General features: G+C 39.5%; 1 protein-coding gene across 1 annotated transcript in view; it reads left to right on the top strand.

Moving 5' to 3' along the window:
• The first annotated feature begins 10,899 nt into the window (after positions 1-10,899).
• acsf3 (acyl-CoA synthetase family member 3) overlaps positions 10,900-22,492 on the top strand; it is a 31,946-nt gene continuing 20,353 nt past the window's right edge. The window contains exons 1-5 of the mRNA XM_023332613.1: positions 10,900-10,956; positions 11,721-12,542; positions 15,035-15,190; positions 19,423-19,577; positions 21,394-21,539. Of these exons, the coding sequence (XP_023188381.1) occupies positions 11,817-12,542; positions 15,035-15,190; positions 19,423-19,577; positions 21,394-21,539 (1,183 nt within the window). The 5' untranslated portion in view covers positions 10,900-10,956; positions 11,721-11,816. The remainder of the gene's footprint in view (positions 10,957-11,720; positions 12,543-15,034; positions 15,191-19,422; positions 19,578-21,393; positions 21,540-22,492) is intronic.

Genomic DNA, 22,492 nt, shown 5'->3' with positions numbered 1-22,492 from the left:
CTTCGCTGGATGAACTGTCAGTTCTTCAGGATGTGGGATGGTTCTTTAGGGAAGATGGGCTGAGACAGAAGGCCTCAAAAAAAAAAAACTCTGGCTGTTCAGCAGAGCAAAGCAAAAAGCATAAGCATCATGACGCTTTATCCGTAATCATGATCCTTTTCCATTTTAATCCATCAGGTTGTGACAGGAGTTCTTCTTTAGCATAATCCAATTTCTTCACGGCCCTCCCAGTCCAAAGCCTTGAAGTTGTTCTTTGAACGGCAACCTTCCTGTAATAGTGGCCAGTCTACTGTAGGATGGCATGGTGCTTGATTCTCTGGCCATCTTCTCATAATGTTCTGGTTCGCTGTAGCTAAGAACTGGCTTGAGCACTGCTTCCTCATGGACCCCTTTCTTCATCAGTAGTACTGTGTTGAAGTTCAGTACTTACTTTACAAAATCTTGGGCGTTGAATCTCAGCTTGATCCCCGTAGCTGCAGGCCGATCTTGAGCTTTAATCCAAACTCTCTGCCCTGTTTTCAGTGACACTTTGAGCTGCAACTTCCCTTTTCCTCCTCTGAGCAAAAAGGAGAAGTGTCTTCGCCTCCCTGCTTTCTGTGACGTGAACGGAGTTCCTCTGCAGGGGAAGACCTGCTCTTCTAGCAGTTGTCACTGTGTCCATCAGCACCAAGAGGTACTTCTCACCTCTCTTTCCTGTTATCCCCATTGGCTCTGCTACATCCATGCAGACTGAACCCCATGGGACTGTGCTCTTGATGAACAAACCTTCCATCCGCTGCCCTGGGTGCCCTGCGTATCGACCACATACCTCAAAGTCACACAGCTGCATCGGATGGGCTGAAGGGACATCCAGCAGTCCTGCTTGCTCAGTTCTTCACGGGGGTGTAGCACGCCTGCATATTCGAGGGCCTTATGCACGCACCGTACTACCTGGTCCCCGTGCTACTCTAGGACCACCTGTCCTTAGGTGTTCTGTCCCACCTCGACACCGGCAGAGACAACCTTTCTTAGTGGCACGAAAGGTCGTCATCTTTGCCCCTCCATAGGGCTTCTTCTCAGGTGTGCGCCTTGTCGCTGCACCTCAAGTTTCGGGCGGAGCCTCAGTTCTGCTTTCTTCTTCCATAAGTTGTGATGAGCTACTTGTTTCCCTCTCGCACTCTCAAGCTGCTTCTCTCGGGTCTGGCACTCTTGATTTTCCTTTTCACCAGCTCCAGCAATCCTTCCAGTACTGCCGTTACTTCTCCGGCTTGAGCACTACCGGGAGCTTTTCCTTTCTGACGGCATCTCTCTTTGCCATCTTGCTTCAGAATAAATCCCCAGTATGCCGACTGGTCGGACCCCTTTCTGGATCCATCGGTGTAGATTGCCCCTTCCAGTTGTCCTGGCTTCTCAGATGTCGCTTGCGGTCGTTTCTTACTGGTGGGTTGTGCTGGCCCAATTTCAAGCTCCGGGTCCAGCAGGATGTCTTTAACCATGTCTGCGTCTGTGTGATGATGTCAGCTGCTGGTGTTTGTTCCTCTGTTGCCGGATGTCTTCTCGATGGCTGCAGTGGAGGACGCGGTGTGCTTCCTCATCCATCGTCAGCTGATGATACTTTTCTGTGTTTCTTGTGCATGCTTGCAGGCTGGTCTTTTCTTTTCTTGTCAGCATTACATCACGAACCACTCCAGCAAGACTGAGCCAACTTTCCTTTGTCAGGGGTTGATGTTTCAGTTCCTCATTCTTGGAACCAACGTCCCCCCTTGCTTCAGGTCTGAGTCACAGTAGCTGTGTAGAAAGTTGATGCAGTTCTGTTGAGGTCTCCTCCTTTTCCAAACGATCTGGGCGGCCGGCTTCCTCCGGTTTCTTCCCCAGATTTTCCTCCTCGAAGTGATCATCCATCACTCCGTCTCTCTGTCGGTTCGAGTTGTCTATCCCCCAAAGCCTCTCTTTGCGCTTCGAGCAGGGATGGGTCTAGACTATGTTGGCTACTAGCTTCACTGTCTGGATCCGGTCATTTATCCTCAGTAGAAGCTTTCCCTCACCTGTATGCCATACAGTTACTGCAAGGGTTGTGACTGACGGCCATATCAGTCACCATTAACTCTATTCCCTAAGAGTTAACAAACCAAGTGAGCTATTCAGATCCTCACATCTGTTTTCACTGACTTGGCATAGGGCCCTCCTACTCCGTTAGTCTGGGCCCCACGTTGGGCGCCACTTGTTGTTGCGCAACACCCCCCTCCTTTCTGTCTCTGCTCTCTCACTCTCGTACTTCCTCTTCTGAGAGGGGAGATGTGCTACCAGCTCTCCATCTAACGGGTTAATTGAGTTTCCTAAATCTGCCGGGATTTACCCTGTCCAGAACTGAAGTAAACTCTGTTTAAGCTGGTTTCGAGAAACGATTCACCTGATTTTTAACGGCCTACATCCAGGTGTCTCACCCTTCTTCCCTCTGTGAATTAGCCAGACTGAGCAGCCTACAGCCAACTAGTTTCACAGAGCACACCTGTTAACGGTCGCTCGTTCTCTTATTTTACAACTTGCATTTGTTATTGAACCAGGTAGGTTTTAGTGACTCGGGCGAGTCCCAAGGATGACGTTTTAAATTTGGGCTACCAGCAACTTAAAAACATTTTAAACTTTTTCCTCTCCAGAATCAAACATCACAGCTATTTTACAACCATCAAAGAACTTTAAGGTGACTCATTAACTGAATGTCCACAACATCTTTTAGATTTTCTTTATGCTAAATATTTTATTAGTAAGGCATTTTTGCAAGGGTCAGTACAGCTTAATTCAGTAGCAGAAATAATCAAATAAGTAAAATCAATCATCTAGTCTATCTTTCCCTACTGCTGACACTGAGAACTAAAAAAGGAACCTTTGAGAGAGACGGACGGAGCCTGGCGCCTCGAACCCCAGACCTGGCACGACGACGAAGAAGGTGCTGCAGCAGGAGGAAGACGCCGATCGATGAAGGCCAGGATCTCCGCAGGTCTGATGATGAAGAAGGTGTTGCAGCAGGAGGAAGACGCCGATCGATGAAGGCCAGGATCTCCGCAGGTCTGATGATGAAGAAGGTGTTGCAGCAGGAGGAAGACGCCGATCGATGAAGGCCAGGATCTCCGCAGGTCTGATGATGAAGAAGGTGTTGCAGCAGGAGGAAGACGCCGATCGATGAAGGCCAGGATCTCCGCAGGTCTGATGATGAAGAAGGTGTTGCAGCAGGAGGAAGATGTTGATCAGCGAAGGCAGGAATCTCTGTAGGTCTGATGAGCCTCCTCTCCGCATGGATGGTGAGGTCACACAGGACTTGGTGCTGGCAGGAAGGAAGGCACCAGTTCTTCTTCTTTGTCTTTGCCTTTGTCTTCATCTTTGTCTTTGGGGTCTGAACCCAGCCGATGAGAGAAGTGCGATTTGAAGCCACAGGTTGTGGGGCTGACGGGTTGGTCCCCATGGCCGGACAGTCTTCGGCTCCGTGGCCCCGGCTCTTCTTCAGCTGCAGAGTTCTTTGTCCATCTCGATCTTGGCTCGAAGCTGCCCGGAGGATCCAACGAACGGTTCCTCTTTTGCACTCACCTTTTATAGGGTTTCTGACTGCTCAGACAGATGATCTCATATCCATCACTGTCTTACAGACATTTCCTGATGTCTGTGCTAATGTCTCAGGGTTGCTCAACCTCCTATGTCCATTGCCTGCACAACCTTTCACCTACTCTCTAAATAAGGCGTTGATCATCTCTGCTCTCCTGTTAGTTCCTTGCCTTTCACCTTTCACCTACTCTCTACCTCCAACATATCAGTGATGTTTAATTGCAGTTACACCTTTTTACACCATTTCAAGTTCAATGTCAAAATCACATTTATATCACATTTATTTTCTTTAGCTTCTCTGATTTAGCATTCATTTATAATTTTATAACCATAACTTATATCACATTTATTTTCTTCAGCTTCTCTGATTTATCATTCATTTATGATTTTATAACCATAACTTATTAATTATACTTATTATAATCCTAATGTGAGTTATTACAGATGTTTTTCTGAAAAGAAACCAAGAATAATACATGATTCTAATTATTTGATGCCAAAGTTACAGTTACTTGTTTTTCTTGTAACTGTTCCCACAAATGTTCGTGTAAATATTATTACAAGTAAACCAATATTAATATAAGTATTTTACTTTGAATCTTATCAAATTACCAAAATGTTTAGATTTCATTCTTTAAACTTTCATGATTTAAAATAAGGAATAGTCTCAGCTATTTTTTATAAATCTGCAGGCTGGAACTTACTTCCTCTTTTTCCAGGAAACCTGCTTTTCCTGTTTCATGACTCTCTCTGTCTGACTATGATTTCTTATGATTAGATAGAAAAAAGTAGAATTAAAGCAAAGTTTGCATGAGACAAAAACAACACACACAACCAGATTTATTTTATTGACACTTAAGTCTACTGTTGGGCCTTGATGTCACTTGAGTGATTCATTTTAAAGATAACTTTATTTATTATTACTGTTAAACTAAAATCTCCAGCATGGGGAAGTGGGATGAGCTCGGATTTTCTTGACAATACTTATTACACTGAAATGTACTTCAAATAAGCATAAACTATCCATCTAAGAATTAAAATGAAATGACTTGTTGGCCTTATGTTACAGTGTACAAATGATTTTTGTTTGTTTATTTCAAAAGGTGTGGTTTCGTTGAGACAAATAGTTGGTATAATACTTTGGACTTTGGACTTTTTCAATCTTCCTTGTTTTTGTCACTTTCAGTTTGCAGCTTAACTAACCTCAGAACACTTTACAGTAAAAGTAAATAGGTTTACTGTAGGTAGATCACAGTTCAGTTTATTACAGTAAAAACAATCTGTTCAATGCAGTCATATTCAGAGTCAAACCCATTTCAAAACCATTTATTTTAATATACTACAGCCATTTCCAGGGCAAATACAGTGCAGTTCCAAGGACTCATATTCATTAGGTTAATAATCAAACTCATTTGATCATATTTTGCAGCATTTATGGGGTTTTATTTTGCCGTGAATCATAGTTAGTTTTGAGAAAAGCTTTAAGTGTGTACTTTGACTGGTCTCCCTACAAAAGCATCATCAATACTGAAATCTACCTTGTCATAAAATCTAATGAGTGTGTAAACACAGTAAGGTAAGTGTGCGGACTAGCAGTAAATGAGGTGCTGCAGTGCACCGGGTTTCCCTGAGAGTCAGGACAACAGCAGAGCAGCAGGCTCTGCCCTCCCTGGGATGCTAGACAGCATATGGCACTGTCTCCCAGTGAACAGCACACCACCCAAGCAGCCTGGCAGCTTCACCGTGTGTGTAGGGGCGTGTGTGTGCGTGTGTTTGTCAACCCGTGTGCGTTGGCCAAGGGTGAGTGTGGGCGTGTGTATGTGTGTGTACATGGCTGACTGTTTGTAGAAAATGGACCAAGACAGATGGCTGGCCAGGACTGAATAAAGTTTTTCAAAAATTGCGCAGAGGATGAAAAATATGTTATTATTATTATTTTATTTATTTATTTATTGCTCTCACGCAGAAAAGCATTTTGGGAAACATTCATATTTTTACACAGTTTTTGCAGAATTTTTTTGCCACTGCTTTGAAGTTTGCAGTAAACGTATGCATTTTGCATCAGTGGGAGTTACTATTGCAGTTAAAACATTAACTTTATTGTGCAAGGATATGACTGATATGTATTTTTGAATGAGATCTAATTATTGGCGAGATTTTATTGCGAAAACAGATTAGAGCTTTTGACTGAAGACGGAAGGCCTGCATCACTGCCCAGCAAGCCGAATAGTTTCCATCCTTACATATTGAAGTTAAAGGGGAAAGAAGAGAATCAATAAGGCATTAGTGGAAAGCCATCGAAAAAATGCTGGAGCATTTTGTATCTTGTCACAGTCAATAGGTCAAGAAGTTAGAGGTGATTTATTTAAGTTAAATAAATAAATCCATCTTATTTTTACTCTTTGTCCATATATAATATTTAAAGAAACTATGGTCCTATTAACAAACAAACAGGTTTCATTTTCATAGTTTTGTTTCTAACCGCTGCCCACATTTGATCTGAGCCTGTTTTTTTTTTTAAAAAAAAGAAGGAAGAACATTTCCATCTAAAAATCTTCCTCCAACACGCAGCTCTTCCAAATCCTCTGGTGGAGACAACTCTCTGAGGCCATGATGAGAGGCTCATGTAAGCAGCTCATCAGCAGACTGTTTGCCCATATGTGCCTCACACCCCTGCGTCCCCAGTGGCTCTAGGCTCTGTGCAATGAAACCATCTCATCTGCCAACATGGACCATTTTGAAAATACCCCAGTTTATCCTCTGACAGGCCAATCCTGCCCTCACTGGCTCAAGTTATAATTTACCAAAAGAAAGCAAAGCCAGTCTGATGAACAAATCAAGAGCCTGGGGCAGGTATTGGCTGAGAGACACAAGGGAAAGGTCGGCCTAAAATTTTAATACAAAAGACAAAGCAGAAAATTAAATAAACTAAAGAAGTCAGCAAAGAAGATTCATTTCATTTGTGCAGATAATCACATGTACAACATTTAAAAATACATTCAGTTCAAGAGGTGCTTTGGAAAGGTCACACACAGAAAACTGGGGTCCAGTCTTGTATCAGCAGTGTGTGTCTGCAGGTCCCGTATGGCGACGGTTCGCTTATCCCCCTGCCACCCCACATATGTTTGGGGCATAGAACAGTTGGACATGGCCAAAGGCTAAAATGGGTCAGACTGACACAGATGGGGGGGAAACTCCCCCCTGGGTAACCATCATGTGACTAACACCCATAGAAAAAAAATCTAGAGGTAAATGTGAGTGGCAGATGATGTCAGAAAGTTGGTATAGCTAAAACAACCTGATTTTCTAATAAAATGAGGCAGGAAATACATTAACATTTGAGATCAGATTGCATCATGCAGTTCTCAAGACACTGAAAGCCAAGTATGAAAAATACAGAAACCAATTTAAAACTTTCATAAAACTTTCATTTCAACTTTCACTTTCACAAATCTCTTATTTTGCTTCTTGTATGAACAAAAACATACACTAGTCTACCAATAGTGGCAACCAGAATTTTTTGCTTCCAGATAAACTGAACAGGGTTGATTTCAGAATTGAACATTGATCTTTGAACCCTTCCATCTGAAGGTGGCTGTGCAAGAAAAATCAGAGTGAATAAATAGTCCAGACAGAGGTGTTTGTATCTTCCAGCTGTCTTTGGAGGCACTGGTCAAAAATGTACAGAGGAAAAGTTCAGAAAAGCTACAAGGATGTTATTTCAAGGTTTATAGGTTTTCCATACATTTGTTAATTTCAATAATGAAATTATGAGTCGACCCCCTGGTTGGTCTGAAAGTTATAAGGTCCAAATAAAGTCCCATTTTGTACTTTGGAATATTTGATAATTTTTGAACTGCTTCAGGGACTCAAATCAGTTTTGTAAATAAGCTCCCAAATCCTGAAAGATTTTTTTCTTTGCAGTTCACTTTATAACTGTAGGGTCATCAAAGAGAAGATCTTTTGCATCGCAAAACACCCAAGCCGTAACATGAGGGCATCACATCATATTGTGCAAAACACAAGCCATGTTGTCAACTGCGCATCAGTATGTGGGTGGCATGTGTTCACCGAAGCGCTCATATGTTTACAGTGAAACTCTTGGATGAAAGTCAAGTTTGCAGCTGCAGCCTTGGAATAATTCATTGCTCGCCTTTTTACCCAGGAGGAGCCACAGGTAGTTGATGAAGTGGCAGTGCCAAGACGCCCAACTGGCGAAGACGAAGCGCAGCTGCCAGGAGTCAGCGTGGCCAGATGCCGCTGCTGATGTACCATGTGTTCCAAGCAGGGCAACAGTGTGTTTGTGTGTGAGCCGAGGTGGGAGGGGAGAGAGCCGAGAGCTTGCCAAGACATTCTCACACTGATGCCAACCTGACACATGCTTGGGTACTCCCTACGGTTTGTGTTACCCTCTCAGCCTCTCTCGAAGATCTGTGGGGGGTCTACGTTTTGTTTTTTTTCTTTGGTTCTCAAATGCAATCCTATTCGAAGATGAGAGTTGGCGCCAGCTTGCGGTCGTTCTACCCATCAGCGGCGAGACTGTTTAAGGTGTTGTTTTCTGAAAAATACGCTGGCACCAGGTCACTGCGGCAGCAGTGTCGGCCCGATTACCTCCTCTAGTCCTTATGCAACCCATACCTTTCTTTTCCATTACAGACGTATACGTGGTGCTCGTTTTCACCCTCTACTCTTCTTCCCTCTTTGCATAGTTCCAATAATTGTAAATAAATCTCTGTTTGGCTCAGATTCCAGTCCCCTCGACATATACGATGAAGATATGGCCAACGTCCAGGAAACGAATCCAAAAACTCGAGTCGCCTTTGCTTTTGTCTTTCCTCGGAGATTTGGTTACTTTTACGCAGAATCCTGACAAAACGTGCCATTTGCATCGAAAAAAGAGGCCAAGGACTGTGAAAATTTCCCACTATTAAAATATTTCCTGAAGCAACAGTGGTGCAGGCAGGGATAGAAATTGCAGCTTTTCCCTAAAAATGGGAGTGGAGTGGTCTTTGACGATACTATTCCTGTGAGTGGAGGGGGGTTCTCTCAAACAAAGCCTCCAATTTCGTTAGGAACATGCCATCCTCTTCTGCAGAGTAGGGGGTTTGGGGAGGGAAGAGAAAACTTTTTGAACGTGTGCCATGCCTGTACCATTCTCTTACTGAAGGTCCGCGACTGCCAGCTGGCGGCTGAATGTGCCCACTTGCACTGCGATGATGGAGCCAGCCAAGCTAGTTGGCACGCTAAGTGAAAGAACTGGCATGTGATCTGAGGCCAAAGGCAGCACCGTGTGTGTGTGGTGGCTGCATAGACGTTGCACTGCCTCCCTTCACTCGCATCCTTGGTTCTGTGGTGCACCAGTGAAGCTGCAGGGTGTGGGGTTTTGCCAGCATCCACAAAGTAACAGAAAGCTCCAGTGATTTTAACAAATCTGTAATTATTAAGGATATAAAGTGTGTGGGTCTGCAAGAAGCACTAAAGAGGATTGCACCAAGTACAATGGAATAATTAGAAGACTAAACTTATAATCTAAATTTGCTTCTAGTGAGGCAAAACTCCAAAAGTCACAAACCGATGGCTCTTTTGTAGCTATGAAAAAAGCAGCATTAAACAGGGGCGGCACATATCAGCAGAATCAAAGTTACGTTGATATTACTCTCTTATTCTCTGTATAGCTTATTCTATTACTGTGGTCTGTTTAAGGAGATTTGTTTCCCTTATATGTCTCTTGATACAAACATGTGAGTGTGAGTTAGAATGATGAGGAACTGGAATCAAACTCTCAACCTCTCAGTTGCTGATGTCTGCTCAGCCAAAATGTCTGGGTGTTTTCTTAAATAATCTTTATGTTTGTACAACAGATTTCAAAGTGCAAATATACAATCAAAAAGAGGCTTTCTGTATGATGAGTGAAGATTTTAGCACAAGAACACAGTATACCGTGCTTTGAGAAAGCACTCATATCTCTATAACTTGTTCACATTTTGTCACAAGCGATCCAGAAATGTCTTTATGTTTTATTTCAATTTCATGTGCTAGACCAACACAATGTAGTGTATTGTAAAGCAGAAAGGAAAATGATGAAGATGATTTTTAATTTTTTTTTCTACAAACAAATATCTGAAAAGTGTGGAGTACATTTGCATTACTCCTTAGAACATTAAATGAAGATGTTATTGAAGTGTGGCAAAAATTGCAAGTGTGCTCCTCTGTCATTTTCTTAACCATATGGTTGATGTGTTCAGGGAGAAGACAGTTTAGTTTTCTGCCACACACAGAAAACGAAACTTTTAGGCAGTTTGGAGGCCAAAAAGTTTTGTTTTTTAAGGCTTCCTGCATTATCTTTCCATTTTTGAAAGTTTAATTGAACGAAAAAACTTTATAATTTGGGACATTGTTTTATTTCTTAGCCAATTTTAAACAACTTTTTCCTAGACACTGAGATATGTTTCTTGATCCACATAATTGTGTTTGTTTACTTCTGTTCTCCACCAGATGTAGTTCACTTCTGAAGGCAGTTGGTGGCATTGTATCTTATTTGGGAGTATCAAAGAAAAGGGTTTGGTGCACGAACACACCCAAACAAACAGCTTTCTGATTTTTATTGGTAAAACATTTTTGAAAACCATGTAGACTTTTTCTTCTACTTTCCATTATGTCTTGTTTTATCACCTAACATACCAAAAAACACATTGAAGTCAGTTGTAACATGACAAAATGTGAAAATGATTAAAGGAATGTGATACTTGGTAATTAGGCACTGCTATGGAAAAGAACATGAACTAGTAAAGAAAATACAGCATCAAGTTGCAAGGCATAATACATGTGACTTGTTATTTAAGTCCCAATGACTAGAGCTTTCAGGCTGATATCAATTTTTCATTTTTGAGGATGTCAGGCCAAACTCGGATTACTGCAGGTCATATATTCAAACAGTGGTTTAAAGTTTATTTCTCTACTGAGAAAAGCACACAGTGCAAGAATGAACTTCAAATTAAATGTTTTAAAATAAAATCTTTAAGTTCTTATTTTCAAGGTATATTTCTTGATTAATTTAATGTGTATTCTGTGTATGTTCTTTTCTAATGTTTTCTATAGTCTATCTATCTATCTATCTATCTATCTATCTATCTATCTATCTATCTATCTATCTATCTATCTATCTATCTATCTATCTATCTATCTATCTATCTATCTATCTATCTATCTATCTATCTATCTATCTATCTATCTATCTATCTATCTATCTATCTATCTATCTATCACTAAATACTTGAATAATATGTGCTACTTCCTTTCACTGGAAATGAATGGTTCCGTGCTCGCTTGTTTCCTACCGGCAACATATTGGCGCTGCACCGTCCTTCACTTTGCTGTGGGGTAAGTTGAGAGTGAAACCTTGAATAATAAACGATTTGTCTCAGGAGATGTGATCATAAGTGGGTTCTGAAATCATTACGCAATCTTCAGATTTTGTTTTCTGTCGGAATGACATCTTTCTGCCCTCCATAATTGTTTGCGTTCGTATTTAGATCAGATAAAACGTGCTTGTGTCAACTGCACAGGGTACAGCTGAGGCAATGACAGGTTAAAGGAGCAGCTACTCCTGTGCTGTTTTCTCACTGTCACGTTAAATAGCGACCGCATAATAATAATGCGAGAAATCCTGATACATTATGTTGTTGCTTCCACGGCTGTAAGAGTGATCTTCAACTTTTTATTCACATCCCAAGGGGAAATTGGTTTGCAGCAAACAAAAATAAATAAATAAATATACTGAAAAAAGGCATCCACAAAATAAATCGCATTCATTCTGTTAGTACCACACAACAACACACTAGGAGAAATAACTCTTGTCCTTGTGCATTAAACTTGCTTTATTTGATTAATTTGCTCCTCACAGCATCTACAGTCACACAGAATTCATTTGTAAAAAGAGCAAAAACATGGCTATTCATTGTGATCATCTGTTCATGATTATTGCTTTGCCCCCTCAAAATGTGCAAGTTTTTATTTTGTACCTTTTTTGTCTTTACAATAAAATACTCTGAAGAAATCAACCTAGTATAATAACCCAGAATAAATAGTCATGTTTTAATTCTGCTAAAACCAAACAGAAATATTTTTTTCTTCTCATCTTCCAGGTTGATGTTTGAGATTAGAATTAGATGGTCACTGCTGTGGATGGAGCTGTCTTGACATGCAAACTCCAGTAGGTTTTGAGGGGGTAAAATTTAAACATGCTGTCAGAGCTGTTTACCTTCACCAAACACCCTCTACGGAGGACCTTTCTTCACTGGAAAGCAAGTTACTCCAAAAAGATTCACCCTTTATATCCAGGATGGTGGTCACTGGGAATTCTAGTTCAGAAAAGCGCTTACAGATGGACTACTGCACCATCCTCAAGGACAAATACCAGGCCTGTCTTTACTAGAGCTCCTGGGTTTGGGGAAACGCTTGCAATCGTAGACAGCAGTGGGAGTCACAGCTACAAGCAGCTGTACTGCAGCAGCTTAAGTCTTGCCAGTAGAATCAGTGCAGCATTAAATTCTGGCTTTGGGTGTCTTGATGGAAGACGAATATCCTTCCTGTGTCCAAATGATGCTTCCTACGTAGTGGCACAGTGGGCAGCCTGGATGAGTGGCGGCACAGCGGTACCACTTTACCGAAAACACCCTCTTTCAGAACTGGAGTACATCATCACTGATTCCCAGAGTTCACTGCTGGTGGCAGCACGTCCTTATGCAGAGACCCTTGAACCGCTGGCACAGAAGCTGGGGCTTCCATGTCTAACGCTCCCTCCTACATCGGACCTGGACACTGTAGATGACATTGGTACACCTTCAAGAGAAGAGGAGAACGCTAACACGGACTGGGCTGATCGACCGGCTATGATCATCTACACCAGTGGCACCACGGGCCGTCCCAAAGGGGTTCTGCATACACACAGCAGCATCCAAGCAATGGTAGGTAGTCACCTATGAACCTTTTATTTATTTATTTTTTTTTTAATTGACTTGCATTTATCACAAATCTGTTTTGAGTTTAACGTTGACTTTATTGAACATAGTATAATAAAAGAATGAACAAATTTATATGAAAAAGAAAATACAATTTTTGTTTTGTTACAACAAGAATCAGCAAATCTAGTGTCTAAGTGCCACTGTCTTGCAACTTTTGGATCCATCTCAGCTCCCACACCTGAAGCAAAATCCTGAGTTACCTCCTTGGCATGTCAGCAGATCTTGCAAAGGCCTGGCCATGAACCATTCATTTGATTTAGTAATATTAGAGCAGGAATGCATCCTAAAGTTGCAGAACATTTGAACTGGAGGACTGGAATTGCAGATCACTGTCTAGAGTGGCAGATGGTAGATCAGTGCAGTCAAAACACAAGTTTTTTCTTTTTCTCTACCATTTTTAAATGTTTCAGAACATCAACAAAACATATATCAGGAAAAAATAACATTACTAAAAACAGTATGATGGTGTTAATAACTAACACTAAATAGAAACACATTCAACTTTGAAAACAGTGATTAGAAATAGTTTTTACTTTACTGATTTGTCTGCGGTGGTTTATCACAGGGTTATCTTGCTGCATCCACTGTAATTTCAGTATGAATTATGTAATAGGTTTTATAATGTAAGTTAATCTTTTTTTTTAATTGACAGATTTCTAAATAAACATTGTTATCTAAGCAGCAAAGTCAGAACACCCATGTCCCGTCAGATTTCCTTAGTTTATAAGTTGCATAAGTTGCTCAATCCAGAGTAAAACTATATATCTCCCATCTTTTTTAATAAACGAAACATTCAGAAACTCTCATTAGAATTCTGTTTTTATACCATTAAGAGTCCACAGAGAAATAGTCTGAATATTTTTGTCCAATCAGGCCTATTTGTCCACAGCCTCCTTAATAAAATCACCCTGAATAGAGGCAGAGCATCGGTTGTCTCTGACTGTCCCAGAAAAATTAGTGAGTGATTGATTTCCTGGAAGTGAAGGCCGTCAGGTTGTCAGGATTCTTGGAAGGTGCTGTTGGTAAATTAATTTGATTGAAGAAATATTAAGTTTAGTGTTCCTGGCTTTTGTATCTACAGTCCTGACGGCAATGAAAAGTAGACGGCTGAAAAACCTGCAATTACGTTACTTGAATCACTAAGAGGCACTGAGACAATGTCCTGGTGCATGATGTTGCTTCGTCATGAGGCGCTGCACAAAATGTCATCAATGTTACCAGGAACTGCTGAAAATTAATCCTTTAATGTGTGTAATACTTCACTTTGATCTAGATGGTTTGTGTTGTTGCTCAAAATCCAGAAATAAAACAAGTGTGTTTCTTTAAATATCAAATATCTTTTATTCAGATCTTGTAGAAAACAACCAATGTTATGCTTGCAACAAGGAGATGAAGATATTTTACCAGCTCAGTTTTCCAGTTCAAATTCACTGCACAGCGACTAATCATGAGATCTGTTGCTTCCTCTCTTTCTTTCACCTAAACAAGAATACTTTTTCATTTTCCAAAGCTTGTGGTGATGAAGGAACAAATTAAATTAAGTTATTAAATATTATCTGTGTGTTATCCTTATCCCTAATATTATCCTTGAACATATTAGCTTTTATATCCTGCAGTTGTAATCTGCTGATTTGCATTTGAAATGGTATTGTGATCGATCATGTACAGTTCAAGACAAATAAATAACCTTTGTTCTCATCAGTCTGGAAAGACAAGTTAAAGACAAATTAAATTACGACTACTGCTTTGAAAATGCTTGTTTATAATTTTGTTCTTATTGCTGTTACAGTGTTGTGACTTCATGATGGGATGAAGTGGTATAGTCATTTGCTTTCCATGACATAAAAGATAAATATTAAATTTTTAGTGGTTTTGACTTCACTAATTGTTATCTTTGCTCTATTTGCACATAACACTGCAATAAATAACCGCTTCAAAGATTAAATAATAATTTTATCTCCAACAAGAGCCTTCCTGGAGATTGTGGCTTTGACTTGGTGTTGCTCCACACAGCGGATGAAATGTGGGTACATTTACAGAAGAAGTTTAGGAAGATTAGAGATCAAAACCACTGAATACATTTACAAGACACTCAAGAAAGATGTTGACTATTGAAATCTGCTGTATCTTGAAAGCATTTTCAAGATACAGCAATAGAGAGCGTTCACTCTCTATTGTAAATGAAATTCATTCTGTTCATCCACATGAATGCTGAACGCGCACTTGTCTCTTAGATAGACGTAGGATTTTTTAAAGACTAACGAGAGTAATGCATGAAAGCTGTTAATCTCTACTAGTTGATATTAAAGCATATGTTTGCTATTTTCTTTCATGTGTATCACCTTACATGGGGTTAGTGTTGTAAATGTCTGTGGCTTTGATATGAATCATTACATTCTGATTTCCTCTCTGTCCCTTCCTCTCTACCGCCTTAGGTCCAGTGTTTGGTTTCTGAGTGGGCGTGGTCTAAAGATGATGTCATCCTCCACACCTTGCCACTCCACCACGTTCACGGCGTCGTTAACAAGCTGCTGTGCCCCCTGTGGGTGGGAGCCACCTGCGTCATGCTTCCTGAATTCCAGCCTCAGAAGGTCTGAACCTCTCTGTGCGCTCTTTAAGTTACACTTTACCTCTGTGAGCTGTTATACAATTCTGCACTTAAGCATTCTCAAATGTTTTCATATCGGGTCTTTTTCTGTCACTCTTTGTTTTTCACTCTTCATTTTTCAGTCTCCCTGTTTTCATTTTTTCCCCCACTTGTCCTTGTTTCATCTCTTCTCCCTCTTCCCCTTTATAAGGATCTCCTCTTATTCCCTCTCCTCCTGCTCTCCTCCTGACTGTCAAACTAAGCGGTCGGTGCTCAGTGATGAATTGCCCTGTGTGGCTTTGTATGTGACCAATGCCGACTCACGGCAGGGGCTTAAGCAGCAGATCAATCGATGAGATGACATTGAAGGATGATAGTGCTTATTTGGCCCTGAAAGAGGGGTGAGGTATGTGTGTGTGGGTAGGAGTTGGTTTAAAATAGGTTACTTGCATCTTTTCTGATAAATACAAGTGTAATTCTTTATTGAAATAGCCAAAAAAGAAAGGGTTTGGCACATAGAAACACGGTTTCAGATATAATTTATTTCTCCCGACCAAAACTAGTCCTGCATGTCTAGTTTTGTTTTTCTTGTAACAAAAAAAAAGATTGATTTTGATTGCTTTATTCCACAGACTCGTGGTCCACAAAAAAAGACTTTTATTCCCTCCTGACGTTCCAGTACTTTGATAATGAGAACAATAGCCTTTGTATGGTTTGAGCTCTTTGAAGGCTAACCTGAGCAGCAGAGTGATCTATTATATTTAGTCCATTTTAACTTAGAAATAAAAATTATATTTGAAAAAAAAATCCCACTGTGTGCTATTTGGTAATTAAATAAAACAAATGTACTGTCACAGAACAGACTGAGGATAACAGCACCTTTTATAATATTCACAGCAGGTGCTGAGATGTAAGAAATTCCAGAAGATGCAGAGATAAGGAGTCGGTGCAATGCATTCCTAAAAGCAACGACTTTTTACAAAGTAGCCTTGATGAATGATTGATGAGCACTCAGCCTGGAAACCCTGAGCTACTCCTTCTGCAGTTCAACTCAAGTTTATATGTCTGAATCTATATTCTCTATACCGTCCCTCAGAGCTGGACTGGAGGTCTGATCACAGCGACCAATGCAGTTTCAGTGTGCATTAAGGTTAAAGAGAGCAGCATTCATTTTGTACAAGGCAGCAAAATATTTGACATATTATGCCACTTGGAGAGTACATTTTCAAATATCCAATTAAAAGTAATTTCTTTGCAGTCCTTTATGGTCGTGTTTAAATACATTATAAAGTTTTTTGTTGCAAAAAAATTAAACTACAATTGATAAATTGCGGTGAGTGTCAAGTTTTAATGTTTTAGTTCAGATATTCATCTTTTCCAATCTTACTAACCATGACTGAGAGTTTCAATGTGTTGATGCTCGTGGCACAAACCCATAAAAAAAAATGTTTGAATCCAAATATAGAAGTTTCTTTAGATGTAGACATTAAGCCTTTACTGGCCAACCCCGCTTTCCAATTTTTGTTCAAGGTTCTGACCTATTCAAGTTTGGACAATTTGAAATTTTCCACATTCAACTGTTCTGGGTTTCAGATCAAACATTGATTTTAGGAGAAGCAAATGTCAAGCAGGTTCCTTAATTCCCAGAGAATATAAATAGATTGTGGAATTTTTACTAACCCCAAAAAATAAATGAAGGTCTTTTTTATGGATTAAAAAATTTATGTTTTGAGTTTCTCTGCACAAAGGGAGAGATAAAGTATTCTTCCTGTCAGTCTCAGGTCAACAATAATAATGTAAAAAAGCTTTTATTTCAGATTTCCTTTGTCAAAAAAGGGCTAAACTTAGATTTGAAATGTGGCAAATGTAGAAAAAAGTTTTTGCTCCTTTAATCCTTCACTTGGTGGTGATGGGAGGCTTTTGGTTTTGCTCTTGTCAACATTGTTGCTGTTGGATGGTGTCTGGGCTTGGAGCCTTTGGGGTGTCCAACTCCTGTGTGGAGCTGCGGTGGCTTTGTGAGGGGAATTTTGGCAGCTGCTTGTGAGGTTTTTATGGTGTCATTCTACAGCAAAAGCCATAATGCTCCACTTGTGAAGGTAAATTTGCTGCTGTTCTCCTGGATACTCATTCAACAATCCTGATTGCTGCACTGCCAGACAGTGACGGTCTTTATTAAAAGGGATACCATAAAGCCGATCTTGAAAGTTCCACAAATACTTTTTGAAACTTTGCATCTTCAGACCAGTCGAGAAAATTAGAAAGACTGATCATTTCTAAAGTGCTTAACTGATTGTAAATTTTTTGTGAAATCTAAAGTAGCAAGTATAAAACATTATTCCAAACTGTGGCAGCTTGTCCTAGAACAGGTCAAGTTTTGGTGAACTGATATCCCTCGCTCAAAGCTGAGCTTTCAACAAGGCAATGTTGTTCAGGATGCAGGCTGCAGCTTTGGGTTTTCAGTAGATCTCGTCCCCTAGGTGGAGACCAGCTCCTTGATAGACATAAATTACTTTCCCCTCCACTCTGGAGTGAACTTGGTGGAAGCGCTTCAGTGCACTTGACAGACACCACCCAGAGTGGTCTGAGCACGCTCAGTTAATAATTCTTCTCTTTGTATGAGAACAGTTTTAGTCTTGATGCTCTCCAGCTTTTAGATCAGCTTCTGGTGATGTTATCAACTTATCTTATTCTTCATGTGTTTGTTATAGTTGTTTATGAGAGGTAAAAAAAAAACAAAAAAACTCAGGTGAGGTTTCATGGATAATAGACTAGGTGAGTCAATGATGAGGTTATTTGAAGGAAAAAGTGGAAGCACATTACAGAATATCTGGTGTCACTGAAAGTGGAAGTGATGATAGGAGAGTCTGCATTTTTCTCTGTGTGAGTACATATCCAGGTATGTATATGGGAGAGACTGCAGGGGCAGCGGAGCAAGAAATTACGAAATGTAGAGAGAAGGTAACTGAATGTTAGATAGCAAGAGAAAAAAAAAAATATGAGGGAAGGATGTGGGGTCAGGGAAGGGTGTGGGGAATGAAGATGAAGCACTTGGTAAATTAAAGCAGAATGAACACAGAAGAAGTGAAGATACGTAAAGTGAAATGAGAGGGGAGTGAAGGAGCAGCATTTTTCTCCTGAAGGAGAGAAACGTCAGAGAAACTGTTCTTCATCTTGTCCTTCCATCTCCTGCGCTGATGGATCCTCATAGAAGTTCAGGGTATACTTGGAAAAAGTGATTTTTTGTCATATTCAAAAGGCATTTCAAAATGTGTATGTCCTCCAATAAAGTTATAAAGGGAGTTTTTTGGACAGCTATAAAATCACTGCCATGAGTGATGAAGATGAATTGATAGTCAAACCTTTAGTGGGTGTATTTTAAATGTTAAAGTGATGCTTCGCAGTTAATTATGTGGTTCAGCATTTTTACACCTAAGTTTAAATCATGTCGCCGTTCAGCCATCAAGGCTCACATGAAAAAGAAATTGTGATATTTGTGTGTAAAAAGATATCAATACTTGTTTCTGGTACAATTGTGTTCTCTGATGCTTAAATATCACAATGAAAACTGATTAGATAATATAGGGATTGGTATGACACAGAGTTAGAGTTAATTAAATTAAACTATGTTGATTTATTGGTAAATTATTCTAACATCATTATGAATTCAATAAGTGGTCCAACAAAATTCCAAAAGTAAATAAGCTTCTTTTCAGCCAACAAATGCCTCATAAAAAGCCTCTATTAAGTGGTTATTTTTAAGGTGTCTATTCTTTAACATCTAAATTATTGGCTTTTAGTGTGCATTATGACAGATTTTCTTTTTATGTTAAAATGCAGACATTCTTAACTTCACCCATTTGTCAAAAGTGGCGGTACAGCAGGTCTTTGTTTTGGTCGTTGTTGCTGCTCTGCCCTTCAGCAGTTGGCGTTTTCCCTCCTCCTGACCTTTACAAAGCTTGACTTTTTTTGTCTTTTTCTGACATTGTGTTGACAGGTTTAATATGAGGCTGCCGTGGACTTTACTCTGCCATTTACATCAAATGAAAGGGGAAAAAAATGTCATTTTTTTCTGCAGCACTAATGGAATAAATCTGGATGTTATAATTTAGTTTTCATTGCCCCTTTGTTGCAGTCGCTGCTTCTCTCTTAACCTTTCCTTATCATTTTCCTTTTCTCCCTTTTCAGCAATGCATTCTCCTTATCTCTGCCTGACTCGTTCTCTCCCTGTGTTCCCAGGTGTGGGAGATGCTCCTCAGCTTCAAGGCTCCAGTGGTTAATGTGTTCATGGCCGTGCCAACTATTTACTCAAAGCTCATCCAGTACTATGATCAGCACTTCACACAGCCTCATGTCAAGGATTTTGTCAAAGCAGTTTGCAAGGAGAGAATCAGGTACTTATCTTGGGATCGTCTAAATCTGATTATTATCCAAAAAAGTTGGAAGGTTGTAGAAAATATAAAGCTGCTTTCACACAATTTCTCATCTTTTTACGTTGGTTAATATAAAATTATTGTTATCTTGGTCCAAATTTGAAGGAATTGAGAACAACTGATGAAAGATCCAGTCTTGTCATATCTACTGATGCCTCCTCTTCATATATACAATTCAAGTGTGTCAGAATTAGCTACAAACTAAATACTGTGCTTCTCCATGAAGACAAAATCGTTTATGTTTTTCTGTGGTCTCGCCATGTTTTTTCCTTTTTTCTGGCTAATTGATCGTAAGCCTATCAGTGACTGAAAGGTCAATGTCCCATCCACAGTGTCTGAGTGCCCTCAAGTGGTCAATTAGTTATTTTGTAGTTAATCAGAAAAAGGTTGGACTGCCGCTGGTATGTCAGCCACTCCAAGCATTCAGCAAGCGTAGATGACTGAATCTTCACTGGTGCAGACTGGGTGTCTGCATAGCATAGCATAGCATAGGAATAAATAAATTACTGGTTTGTTGTTGAAATATTTGTTTCCCCCATTGTATATCTAGTTAACTTACAAAAGTATAATTAAAGTTTTTGTGATCTGTATTTCTCTGTATTATATTCCGTTTGCAGTTTGTTTTTTCACATTTGTAAAAATGTATTTTAGGAAAACACTAAAAATAAGTCCGTCCTATTTTTACTTGAATTTAAGATTCAAGATACTTTCATTCATTGCTGTTTTATTCACCATTTTTACACTCTTTCACTGTTTTTGCCTTAGTATTTGTGAATGCTACTTGGTTAGAGTCAGTTGTGTTTTTTTTTAATCTATTATAAATTAATATGGTTCAACATCCATTGTAGAAAAAATTATCTTAGTGTACTTTGTAAATCTTTTTTGGGAGACAATCATGTCTTTCTAACATATAAATATAAACAGAAATATGCAATATTGTGAAGTTTGTTGTTTAAGAGAATAATTTGTAGACTATTAAAGACTATTAAAATAATACATTAGCCTACCAGACTAATAAAACCATTGAAGTCGTCTTCTTCAGTATCAGAGCTCAACAGACTCATACACACTTCCTTAGGCTCTCTTTTGTTGTCGCTCTCAATGTCATTTTCATCTCGGGGCAACTTCGCCCATTAGCTTGTCCTCTTCTCTTCATCATGCAGTAGTCCAGTCTTTCCAAACCTGTTGGTAAAGGGCTGTTTATTAGCCGTATCACAGTATTCAAAGCATGTGAAAAAAGTAACGGCTTATTGTCCAGATATTACAGTAGTATGCCCAACATTGAGTCAAAGTTTGTCTTTTTTTTTTTACTTCTTAGATACTTGAGCTGATTTAGTTTTGGTTGATTTACTGCACAGTAAGGGTGACATTTTGTCATTAATTGGTGCTTCCAATTAATTTAAGGGTTGTAAAGTTCCTTAAACTGTTTCAATGAGCCTTCATCAAAACAGCTGCTGCAGGCACATTGACAGACACTGGGATTAAAGGGGAAACAATCACTAGTATACTGTTACTCTTAACGCTGTATAGTACACGCTATTAGCTTCTGTAGTAAGACTTAGGCTCTTTTTATTAAATCCGTAGTGCATCCATTGGTTATTATTACCGTTTGGTTCTTTTTTTTTTTTAGTGGTTATGTTGTTTCTACTGATTTCATTTTATTGTATTGCCTTTCTGCTGACAGTATTTTATTCCTTGTCCTGCTGTAATTTATATGTCTTTCCCCCTGAGAAATTGATAGCTTTATTTGGAGGTTTCTGTTTTTTCCCTCTATCAGATTGATGGTTTCAGGCTCAGCTGCTCTGCCTCTGCCCACCCTGCAGCGCTGGGAGGAGATCACAGGACACATGCTGCTGGAACGCTACGGCATGACCGAGATCGGCATGGCACTGTCCAACCCTCTGAAGGGCCCAAGGATCGCAGGTACAGAGGCTTGGTTGCGTCCACATGCTCTTGTAATTACATTTTTTTAGACACGCAAAGTTCCTCGAATACTTGCGTTTGTTTTTTTGTAAATTCATTCATAAAAAATTAAAAGTATAGAGGATTGTTTTTGTCTTCTTCTTTACTGTTGAACAATTTGTCTTCAGAACATTTAAAAGGTTCTAGGAATAAAAGTGAGGAATTAGTAAAAAAAAAAAAAGGCTTATAGAGAAGCAGATTTACCATAATGTGAAATAGTCCATCACAAAGTTTAACCTTTGAATGGATGGGCTCGCATATTGAGGAGTCTTTAACTCAACATTCATGTTCATGGAAATGATTGATCATTAAATGAAATTATTTAAAATCTGATTAAGTTTTACTTCCAAATAGTAGGATTTTTTCATTCATGTCTGCCTATGACAGAACAAAATGTATACATCTGTCCTACTTAAATCCCATATGTGCACATAATATCCGAGAAAAGTTTTCAATATGGAATATTTCCAAAATTCCAGTAAATGTTCAGCCTCTTTTCAACCTCAGAGGAAAATGTCATCACAATAAAGTGCTATATAAATGTATAACTTCAACTGTTTCTGCAGAGGTAAAAGTGTTGAATGAGTGATGATTTGTTATATAACCACTACTGTTGTCATTCAGCTGCTGCACTCTCAAAAACCATCTGTATATAGCTATTCAGCTATTCAGGAATCAATTCTTTAGCTGTAACAACATTAATCCTAAGGAGAAAATGCGATCGGTGCTTCCTAACAAAACAGACTATCAGTTGTATGTTGTGTTTGCATACAGAAGTGGGTTCACATCATGCCACTCTGTTTTATGTCATTAAATTTTTAAGACTCCTTCCTCGAGCATTTCTACTTTGTGTGTTTTGTTTATCACAAGCAGTTTTCTCTGTTGTCATGTCAGGTAAAACCCCTCAATCCCAA

The sequence above is a fragment of the Xiphophorus maculatus genome, chromosome 4 (assembly GCF_002775205.1).
Source record: "Xiphophorus maculatus strain JP 163 A chromosome 4, X_maculatus-5.0-male, whole genome shotgun sequence".
Lineage (NCBI taxonomy): Eukaryota > Metazoa > Chordata > Actinopteri > Cyprinodontiformes > Poeciliidae > Xiphophorus > Xiphophorus maculatus.
Note: the sequence above shows the minus strand (reverse complement) of the source record. Positions and strands in the feature narration are given on the sequence as shown.